At 51.3% G+C, this 11634-nt stretch overlaps 1 protein-coding gene across 1 annotated transcript; it reads right to left on the minus strand.

Moving 5' to 3' along the window:
• Positions 1-854: 854 nt before the first annotated feature.
• On the minus strand, positions 855-4884 carry DMRTC1B (DMRT like family C1B; the record flags this gene model as incomplete). The annotated part of the gene is made up of 7 exons (XM_079124237.1): positions 855-1355; positions 2385-2532; positions 2715-2775; positions 3627-3763; positions 4061-4119; positions 4425-4582; positions 4664-4884. The coding sequence occupies 7 exons, from the start codon at positions 4882-4884 to the stop codon at positions 1243-1245; spliced, it is 897 nt and encodes a 298-aa protein (XP_078980363.1). The 3' UTR covers positions 855-1242.
• Positions 4885-11634: the final 6750 nt, after the last annotated feature.

Below are 11634 nucleotides of genomic sequence, written 5' to 3' on the forward strand. Positions count from 1 at the left end.
AAAACGCTAACGTGAGTCACTTTCTCCCCTTGAGTGGGATTCCTCACAGGTGCAATGGCAAGCATAATGCTTTGCTCTCAGAGTTGTTGTGAGTTTGTATGTGCTTAGCACAGAGGGAGCCCAGAGTAAGTACGAGGTGCTGACTCTCCCTCCTGTGTCATAGGCCCCTCAAAAGTAGGGCCTGGGTCTAATTCCTTTCCCTCCTTTGACTCTTCTTGTCCAGATTGGCTTCGGTTTCCCCCGCTGTAAAATTCACCACGGACTAGAATTGCACTGGCTCTCCGACAGCCAAGGTTGCCCGGCATGGATGTTTGTTCTGGCCACCAATAGGGCTCAAAGAGGAAACCCGAGCTGCTGTTCACACACTGAATAATTTCACTTAGAAATCCAGTACCCCGTCTTCCCTTGAAACAAGCAGTTGGTTGGGCCACAATGAGCCCACCTTCTTGTGCGGCAGCCCTTGGCCAGGGCCAAGCAGCGCTTGCCCCTTAGGTAGAGCGTGCACTCTCACTTGGCCAGAGCCCGTCTGGCCTCTGCTCTACTCGTTTACCCCATCTGCCTGATCCTGAAGGCACGGTGATTTGTGGCCCTCCGGACTACTGGAAACAGGCTCTGCCAGGCAGAGGGTGGGCACTTCGTCGCCCACTGAACAAATTTGCTACTCCTTCCCCTGTGCCATCCCCTTGTCTAGCCTTGTGAAAACCCAGCTCTCGAGTGAAGGTGACTCTCACTTTCAAATGGGAACTGAACCAGTCCATTAGCATCAGGATAGTCTAGGTTATACTGTGGTAACAAACAACCCATATTTCTCGGTGCCTTACAACAACAAGGGTTTATTATTTGTTCACACACACAAACCTAGACGCAAAGTGAAAACATCTTCCTGTTTCCACATGCATGGGTGCGTACATGGGTGCACAGGTATGTGCACAATCACAAGACACATGAAAACACTGGCATATGAACCCACTCAGAACCCCACTGACAGACTGACTGCACAATCCTGTTTTTATGGGACACATAAAAAGGCCCCAGCATCCAAAGGAATAAGGGATGGAGGTACAAGAATACCCAACCTCAGTCAAAGAGTTGCCCCACATCATAAAAAGGGTCTGAAAGCTTATAAAACACCTGAAGGCTTAAAAAAAGACGTTAAGCATTTTGAACATTAAACATTTTGCACATTCAGAAACAGGATACCCAAATAGGCAGTGCTGTGGCGAGGCCTCCTCCTCGGGGCTCTTAGGTCAAGAGGGAGATGCACCCCAGATGTCCGATAGGCAGTGAAACCGAGCTGGCCGGCCTGGGTCGCAGAGGGGGGCTGGGAGGCTGGAGTCCTCTATCTCCCGCAGGAGCTTCAGAGGGAAAGGAAGGGGGCGGGGCAGGTCACATGCGGGTCTGCTCCCAGCTCTCCCCTCCCTTTCTGCCCAACCCGATCAAAGATGGGCCACGGGGACCCTGGCACTGGCCCCTCTTGGTCTGATTTCCCGATCTCCAGTCTCGCCTCCCACCACATCCCACCGTCACAGCCCCCACATCTCCATGGGGTGAGCATGGGGTGTCCAAGTATGCCCCTCCCAAGGTCGGAAACAGTGCCTGGCTCTGCACTGGCCACACTCCCAAGTCCAGCCTTCCAGACCTGTGTGATCGACAACCTCTCCAACTCCACAGTCCCCCCCACCCCCCGCCCACGCACCCCGTTCCAGCACTTCCCCCTCCAGGGTCACTTGTTCACTCTCGCACCGTTTTTGTGCAGCATTGCCCAGCCTTCCCTCCCAGGCTCCCTAGGTGTTTAACCCTCCTCTGAGCTTCTCCAGCCCTTCCTCTCTGGAGCATGTCATTGATATTCTGCCACAAAACACAGCTTGGGCAGGCATCCGGTCTCCATGTCCAGGCTGGAATTCCCTGAAGTCAGGGACCAGATCTACCAGATCTCCTTCCTGATGAGAGGCCCTTGTCACCTCTGAATGCCCTCCTCCCCAGACCAAGGCACACTGCAGGGGAGTGCGGAGAGGACCTTGGGCTGGGAGGCAGCAGACCCGAGCCTCCACTTGATATGCCGAACATCAAGGCAAATCCCTGCCTGCCACCCTCAGGGCCTAGGTGCTCCTATCTCCTGACATCAAGGCTGTGACCATTTTCCGAGGAGCAACAAAACAAAACCAAACAAAACAATACAAAAAAATCTCCATCGCCTGAAGATTCACGGGGCAACCCTCGAGCACCTTCTCAGGCTTCAGACTGGGGCGCTTGGCTTCCTGGCCCCAGGGACATTCGACCCACCGACCCCTCCTTCCCAGTTAGAACAAGCTCGCCACAACGTGGCCCCAGCTCCATTTCCCAAGGGTGCCCACCTCGTGTTCACCCTTCAAGGAGCAAGCTACCTGGTGGGCTGCAGGGCTGGTGCAGGGAGATCGATTCCGGGGGGTCCCAAGAAGAGTTTTTCAGGGCCAGCAGAGCCTCGGCAGCCTCCAGCTTCCGCTGCCACTCTAAGGCGGCAGAAACCGAAGCCTGGTCGGAGGCATTGGGGACCTGCAAAGGAGAGGGTGTGAGAGCATGGGGACTGGGAAGCCACACCTCCTCCCACCGGGACAAGCGCGCCTTCAGCCCCCAGTTCCCTCGAGCCCCACCCCCACCCCCAAGGCCTTCTGCCCCGTCCCGTCCACTAAGCTCGGCCCCTCCCAGGGTTCTGGACCCCACTTCTTTCCCAGGACCTGTGGCTGCAGTAGAAGAGGGTCAGGGGTGGCACAGGGCTGGAGGATCAGACTTGAGCATCTGGAAACAAGGAGAGGAGAGGCCAGGGGATTAAACCCTCTGGCGGACACGCACCACCAGTTGACAGAGAGGGCAGGACTTTGCAATATTGGGATGTGGGAATCTGAACGACTGCGGGGGCCATGGGTCCTCGTGGCTTGGGCAAGTCCTTTCTCCTGCTTGGCCTGTTTACCTTCCCGCACGCCCTTTTCCCCAGACACAAACTCCTACGGGCCTTTTCCCCCCAGGGCCACAGTGAAGGTGGCTGGGCATCTCAGGTGTCTGCGTTTTCACGTGCAAAGCAGCTGGGGAGAAGGGATTACTGTTCCTTTTCAGGCGGGGCTGGCTCTTGCCTCCACTACATGCAATCCCCATGGGTCTCCAAGGGCAAGCTTGGCTCATCTCCAGGAAGGCTTCTCTACTGGCCTCTGGACTTGCCCCTGGGCTTCTGCGGCCCTCACCATCACGGCCCCCGTTTTCTGGCCAGTGGACCGGCTCTCCCACCCGTCTGTTTCACATGGAACCGCAGTCCCGCATCTTGCAGGCCTACCGTGTGGCAGGTCTCGTGCTAGTCCTCTTCTCAATGCTATGGGTGTGGGGCATTTTCCCAATACGCCCGCTGGGAAACGGAGGCTCCAAGCCACGGTGTCACTTTCCCAAAGTGTCACAAATAGGAAATGGCAAGTCTGGGGGAGTCCTGACCTTGCCCGTCAGCCTGAGAGTCTGCCTTCCCCTTCTCCCCCTTCCTCTCCCCGCTGCCCTCCTCCTTCTCACCCTCCTCTTCCCCCTCCTGCCTCCCATGGCACGAAGCACGACTTTGGGCACACAACAACACAAGGCACGGCTGGCTCTGTGGCCCTTGGTCTACTCACATGCCGGGCAGGACAGTGGGCCCGTGGGGCTCCCCGGACAGAGAACCTGTCAGCTGCTGGTCCAAGGTTGCTGCAGCGTAGGGCACAGACGAAGGTTCTGGGGGCCCGTTGAGTGGCAGAGGCCCTTGGGAGCTCTCCTGCAGGGGCAGTGATCACAGGAGGGAATCAGGTACCAGGCCGGCCATGGGGAGAGGAGGTATGGGCATGTTTGGGGACAGAGACAGGAGCCCAGCATGTCAGGGCTCCAACGACCTTGAAACACCAGCCCGTCTTACCTTTCGTGTTACCACAGGGGATACTGAGGCCCGGGGACAAGTGATTTTTCCCAGGGTCACACAGCAAGTCAGTGGTAGAGCTGGAGATGGAACCCATGGCCTCGGAACCCAGCGGTGGCTGGGTGGGAGGCTCCCTGACTGGCGACAGCCTCTCCTTACCTCCTGCGGGGGCGTGAAGGGACGAGCCTCAGGAGGGGTCATAGAGTTCTCCTTCCCAGCTATAAAAGACAAGGGACGGCTTTGACGAGCTGGCCAGACCCACCACCACCCTGGGCAGACACTGGTATGCCCCAGCCCCCCTCTGAGGTCACCTCTCGCCATGGGCCTTCTCCATCCACCAGACCTGTCCTTCCTACAAACACCCGGCAGATGACGTGGACGGGTCTTATCCTCAGACCAGCGAAGGCCCAGGGACTCCCCGCCCCAGGTCACGCTGTGATGTGGTGATAGGACTGGCCACAGAGCTGCTCATGCTTCCTCCACCCAAACTCAGATCCCCTCCCTGGCCGGAGACACTACTCACCGGGGATGCCTGCTTCGAGGGACAACTTCTTGACGTGGAGGTGGGATCTGGGGGCTGCAGCCATGGTCTTGATCAGTCCTTGAGCCAGGTGCCTCTTTAGCCGTGCCCCCCGCTCCCTCTTCAAGGCACTCAGAGCAGGCAAGGCCCTGCGCTGTTCCCTAGAGTGGGGGATAGAAGGCTGAGGGTTAGTCGCATGCAGAGGAGGCCTGGCCCCTCCCCTTGTCAGACACCATACTCACGAGAAGAAGGCACAATTGTGACACTCGCAGGCCCGGAAGAGGCAGAAATGCTTTTCGCCCCTGATTTTGGTAGTGATGCCATGGTTGTGGCAGCGGTCACAGCGACCTATAGCTCTTCTGGGGCCAAGTTCAATCCCCCATGGGGCTCCGGTCTCACGCCCTGTGGTACATTTGGAGTCGGAGGGGCAGCAGGGCACAGCAGGTATGTCTTTGGGTTCCATGGTTCTAGGGTCAGGAGCGGAGGTCAGAATGGCCACACCACCCCCTATCCCTGATGTACTCGCTCTGCCCTGGGAGAACCCCGTCTGAGGTGGCTGGATTCTTCTTCTCCATCCTGCTCACCGCTTGAATCAGTTTGCCCTCCCTTCTTTCCCCATGGAACTCTCCAACCTTCACCCCGACCTCCTTACTCACACAGCCTCCTCCCCAGGAAGCCCCACTCACATGTCGCCTCCTCTCTGCAACCTCTTGGCACGGGTCCCTGACGTGCTCAATCTGATCATGAGTGTCCTTTCTTACCTTCACTCCGCCACGCATCCCGTTTTCAGGCACACACATGCACACCCATATCCCCTTTGGGACAGTTACTGCAGCCCCTTTTTATGCATCGTCCATCCTGCGCTCTGCCAATCCCAACCCACATGATTCCTGAACCCATTCACCGCAACCACCAGTTGTCTTCCTAACCTCCTGTCTTCTTCATTCCCTCCCCACACAGGACCTTACACACCCTGCGCTCAATGCATAGCCTCGTGGATGCCTAACGTTCAGTTTCCCCCTCCCCCCCACCCCATTCTGGTTTTTCTTGCACCCCACCTTAATCTTAATTATTCCCCTGCTCACCCTTTAAACTGATCACCCCCTTGTGCCCCACGAAGTCATGTCGTTCTCCTGAACCCCTGACCCTCTTTCGACTGCCATTTTCCTTTACCCTTCATTCATTCCCACCCTTCTTCATTCAACGGATGTTTGCTGAACCCTCTATGGGGTGCCAGGTCCTGATCCAGCCCACAGGCAGCCCCTCTGGGCACTAAAGGTCCTCTTGGACCCACACAACCGCTCTGCTTTCATTCAAACCCACGCCTGCCTTCCACAGCCCCCCACCAATCTTCCACTCCCCTCTCCACAATTCAATGGTCGTGCTCCAGCCCGCAGTCTTCTCCTCCCTGCCTCCCTACTTGCCCACTCTGGTCTCTTCAGAGAGCACCATCGCCTCACCAGCCCGCTCATTCTGTCCCACCTCAGAATCAAAGGCACCTGGCTTTCGCCCTGTCCCAGGGGACCAGATTTCGGGGACCGGGGTGCCGGGACAAGGGATCCTCCCCAAATGGGTTCTGCCGGGGGTTTGCGTGGATGGGATTTCGGGAGCCGATGGGTTACCACCCGCTGCTCCCCGCTGAGGTGGAGGAAAGGGGAAGGAATTGGCGATCTCGAGCAGCAGGGAGTGAGAGGAGGGAAACATAGAAGCAGCAGGGGGGGGGGGGCATATTCCTGATGCCAGCCTGTGGTTACCCGAGGCTCCAGAAGGTCTGGACCGATCAGTTGTGACAAGAGCACTGAGGGAAGACGCAGGCCCCTCTGCTGCTCCAGCTCCCTCTCCCTTCCCGCCCTTCCACAAAGGCCAATGAGCTTCCAGCAGTGCCTTCTGCCTCCCACCCCTGTGGCCGCCGGCCAATGAGCTTCGAGATCCACTGATGTTCCCACTCGACCCACCCACCGCGGTCGCGCACCCTCGCCTCCTAGTGGCTTCTTGCACTCACTTCACCAGGCGGACCAGTCGCTCCTGTGCTGGGGTTGAACTTTGTGCTCCCTGTGGCTGTTTCCCAGACTAGCCTCCCTTTGGATGTGACACAGGTTGTGTGCATGCATTTTTAACTCGTCTGCTTGTCATGCTGTGATTCCCCGTCTGAGAATGCGGCACGTGAGCTTGACAGCCGCCCATATTCCCTTGTCAGCTTTTCTCCAATCCAAAGCCATTCGTACGCCCCCTGGGAACATTTGCCAATGCCTGGAGACTTCGGGATCCATGCTCGTGCCTCTCCGATTCCCAGCATTCTGTTCTGTCCCATAGAGGAACGTGCCTAGTCCTGTGCCAGTACTACACTGTCCTGATTCTTTTGTCACTTCATCCTGCGACTCGTCCGCTAGGGCAAGAACCTACATCTTATCCATCATGTCCAAACACATCTTTGCTGGTCTTTGACTTTTGCTCTTCTATGGAAATACAAGCCAAGCTCTGCCTGTCAGGCTCCCGGGGCACCATCGATCTAGATTACATTTTGACAGAATCTAGGGATCAACTAAGGGGGAGCTGAGAATCTGTAGGATATCCATCCTTTCCACTCATCAGCTGGGATGGTTTCTCCTCTTATGTGGGACTTCAACCTTTTCATCGTTCAGGCTCCTTTCAATTTTACCTTTTGTACGTTCACATCTCTTGCATCCTTTATTGTATTTGCCCCCAGGATGCTCTAGAGCGTTGCCGTTCTGGTGTTTGGTACCTGTTTACAGTGACGATTACTTTTTTGGATCGAGATGGTAGAAATGCATCTGAATTTTTAACAAGCATATTGATCTTAAAGTCAACCACCATACTAAACTCTATTGAGTTCCGGTAGAGGTGTTCTGGGATGTCCCAGGAATATGTGAGTAGTGAGAATTCAATTAAGCCTGTGGGCTTCCTACACTACCAGCTTTGTCACCCGGAACAGCATCTAACAGAGATGACAGATTTGGGCTTCTACAGATTGGTCCAGATTTTACAGATAACATTGCCAGTGTTGTCATATAGCCTTTGTTTCCCCCTTCATTAGGTCATTCTTGTCATTCTTCCTTCCCTCCCTCCTTTCCTTCCTTCCTTCCTTCCTTCCTTCCTTCCTTCCTTCCTTCCTTCCTTCCTTCCTTCCTTCTTTTCTCCCTCCCTCCCTCTCTCCCTCTCTCCATTCCTTCCTTCTTTTGCCTCCACTTCTATCCCTTTACCACATTCAGGAATGTTCCTTTCATTCCTCAGTTCAAAGTTTCATCCTAAAACTCGAGTAGATCCTGCCTGTATGGAAATTACCAAAGCAGTAGTCATTTAATTCATGAATACCTGGACTGACATGGATAGGTTTCTTTCCCCAACCTGAAGCAAAATTTCCCTTACGTTTGACAAAAGTACAAACACCATGAGGGTATATCAAGCGAGTTTTCAAACACTTAGATGTATGCATCTAATTAGCATCTAGAGCAAGCAACCCAATGACTGCATTAGCAATGCAGACCTCTCTTATGCCCCCCTACTTCCATCTCTAGTGTTCTAATGCTGTGCCAGCTTTGCACTGGTAGCATAAAATGTCACTCGGCTATGCCTACATTATGTTTGGTACACGCTGGGTGGCTCAGTTTGCTAAAATCTTGCTTAGGATTTTTGTGTCCTTTGCTCATGATTGATGTGGTATTTCTGTCTCTCATACTACCTTTGTCTGGTTCCAGAGTCAAGGTTTCTGTCTCAGAGACTGAGTTGGGGAATAATCCCTCTTCTCCATCTGAAAGAGAGAGTGTGTGTATGTATGTGTCTGTGCGTGTGTTTACATTTGGGGTTAACTATTTTGAAACTTTACTAAGAATCTTTCCGTAACACAGCTGGGTTTTGTTTCCTTTACTTAGAAGCTTATGTTCTTTTAATATCAAACATATGTAAATAGAAGGTATACATGCCCTACAGACAATCTACAGGTTCATTGCACTAGACCAGTCATCCTGGAACATGAGTCTGCATCAGATTTGCCTACAAAGCTTGTCATAAAACAGATCACAGTGGGGTGTGGTGCCACACACCTGTAATCCAACCCAGCAACTCAGGAGGCTGAGGCAGGAGGACGGCAATTTCAAAGCCGGCCTGAGCAACTCAGTGAGGTCCTCAGCAACAAAGTGAGACCCTGTCTCTAAATAAAATATGACAAAGGGCTGGGGATGTGGCTCAGCGGTAACGCACCCCTTGGGTTCAATCCCCAAGACAACAACAACAAAATAATAGAAAAAGAAACACACTAACTAAAAAGAGAGATCACTGAGATTCATATTGGTAGTCTCAGATGGCAAGAACTAGGGTGGGACCCAGAACTCATTCTTTTAACCATGTCTCTGCTGCTCTGCTGCGGGATCATATAAAGAGTCACTGCACAAGAGAGGACAATATAAGAAATTTTCCATTACCTAGCTCTCAACTGCAACCATTAATTACTCAGGGCCAATCTCAGCTCATACAGAATCTTGCCCCTCCTCCCCCTCCTCCTCCACCATTTCCTCCTCCTCCTCCTCCTCCACTTCCTCCTCCTCCTCCTCCTGATTATTTTCAAGCAAATACCAGGCACTACCTTATATGATTTGTAAATACTTCAGTATGTAACTCTTAACATAAGAGAAATTTTTCTCAACTTCTCATTTGAAAACACACAAAGCTGAAGGGGGAATACAGCGAACATGCTTCACCTGGATTCCCACCATCCGATTGCTTTCTCTCTCAATTTTGTTGTTCTCATTGTTGTTTCACTTAACTATTCAACATTTCCAAACACTTCACCCAAATACTTCGACATGCATCTCGTAAGGACTAAGGCACGCTCGTACGCAACCACAGCACCGTTATCGCGTTGAAGAAATTTAACAATGATATGGTGATATTATCCAAGACCATATAAGGTTCATATCTAAATTTCCCTAACTGTCCCAGTAGCATTTTTGAGACATTATTTTGAGGCTCAATGATGGATCAGGCAGCACACATTTCACTCGGTTGTCATGTCTCTTCAAAGATGATGGTGAAATAAAGGTATTTCTTGGTAATGGACATACTCATAGAAATTATTGTGGGCCGATATTCCCTGTGACAAATATCAAAGGGAAATCTCAGAAAAAATAGTAACTCAATTTGCTCCCCGTGATGCAATAAGAGCCACCACTGAAGGAAACTGTGTCAACATTAATAAAAGGCTGTATGAATGCACCGTGGTTGGTAACGCTTTGCTTCCTGCATGGTTTAAAGGGCAATTGTTGCATAAAGCAGTTGTTATATGAAACCGTCTGGATGGGCTTTATGTGTATGGAGAAGTAATTTTGTGCCAACAACAGCAGAAGGGGCCAGGAGGGTCTGGAGCTTTATCGGATTCAGGTTTTGTAGAATATTGAGATTAAGTGGGCATTAATCTGAACCAGATTCGTTTAAGCTAAACTCTGAGTTGACACCTGTGGGGCAATCATTAAGAAAATAACTCAAAAATATGCGATAAGGAAAACAACCAGGAAATTAAAAGCAGATTCTGAGAAGATGCCTGATGAGGACAAAAGAATGCCTGGGCAGTGGGATGGAGGAAGACAGAACATAAGGTAGAAAATACAAACCTGGCAGGCTTAAGTCCTACTGACTTGGTAACTATTCTAAATATAAACATACTGCAGACCACGGTATCAAACAAACTGCATAAAATACATGATGGATCTGTGTTCTATCCACAACAAATCCATTTTAGCTTCACAGATACAAGCAGCTGGGGTGCTGAAGGCTGGAATAATGTAGACTATGATACTATTATGTTACTTGACATGAGGAACCTAAAAGCTGTGAATTCATAGGAGCAAAATGCACCACACTGGCTGCCAGGGGCTGGGGAATGAAGAGATATTATTCAAGGGTTACAGACTACCAGGTGTGAGGAGAATATGTTATGGGGATCAAATGTACAATATGGTCACTGTTCTATATATTGCATATACATTTCTATTAATACATCAGATAGCAATACATGTTATATGTGGTATATCATTAAATACAGAGTATGTGCTTCATATATATATATATATAAATATATATATATACAATTGTAGGAACTACATGTTTATTTGTGCATATATCTTCTGCACATTGCATACACACAGATAGTATGCTATGGCATCAGTGTGCGGTGTCCCCAAAAGCACAGGTGCGAGACAACACGAGAATGTTGAGAGTGAAACGATGGGAGTATGAGAGTAGTAACCTAATTGTTGGATCAATCCACTGACGTGGGTTAACTGGGTGGTAACTATAGACAGGTAGGTTGTGGCCGAAGAAAGTAGGTCACTGGGGGTGTGACTTTGGAGAAAGTTTTCTCTGATTCCTTGTCACCATGTCCTGAGTTGCTTTGCTCTGCAGTGCCTTTCTGCCATGGTGTTCTGCCTCTGCTCGGGCCCAGAGCTATGGAGACAGTTGACCATGGATCGAACCCCTGAAACTGTGAGTCGAACTAACCTTTTCCTCCTCTGAGGTTGCTCTTGTCAACTGTTTCAGTCATGGCTATGAGAAACTGTCCAAGGGAGAAGTTGGTACCAAGAAGTGGGCTTGTTGCTGTGACTAACCTGACCGCGCGGTTCAGAAGCCTTTGGAGCCGACTTGCGGGGAAGGAGGAATTTTGGAGAGTTCAGAGATAAAAGCTGGAAAAGCTTTAGAGTGTTGTCAGTGGAGCTTAATCAGTGATTCTGGTGAGACTTCAGAAGACCAGAATGCTGAGAGGACTGAGGACCGTGAAGATGGGCCTCATGAGGATTCAGAGATAATGAACTAGACACCATTCACATCCCGCTCTGGGAAAGAAGTTGTCTACATGTTACCCATGACCTGAGAGTTTTGTGTGAAGCTGAATTTAAGGGTGACGGACTAACTGATCTGGTGCAGGAAATTATGAGGTAGTACGGCGTTCAGGCAGTGCCGTGGCTTATCGCTGGTGACTTTTAACCAAGCGTATTGTCACCATGAGGAGCAGAAAGGATAGCGGAAAGATTTGAAAAACCTGCAGTTTGTGCAGAACAGTGAGCACAAAACCAGGGCTAAGAGATTGCAGACACTAAAGAAATGCTAAATACTTGACCCAGAAATGATAGGAAAGAAGGCTTGAGGGCAGCTCAGGAATTGGCAAGACCACACCCTTCTCAGGCTCAAGAGTATACAAGAAAAA

Source organism: Sciurus vulgaris (assembly GCF_902686455.1).
Source record: "Sciurus vulgaris genome assembly, chromosome: X".
Classification (NCBI taxonomy): Eukaryota; Metazoa; Chordata; class Mammalia; order Rodentia; family Sciuridae; genus Sciurus; species Sciurus vulgaris.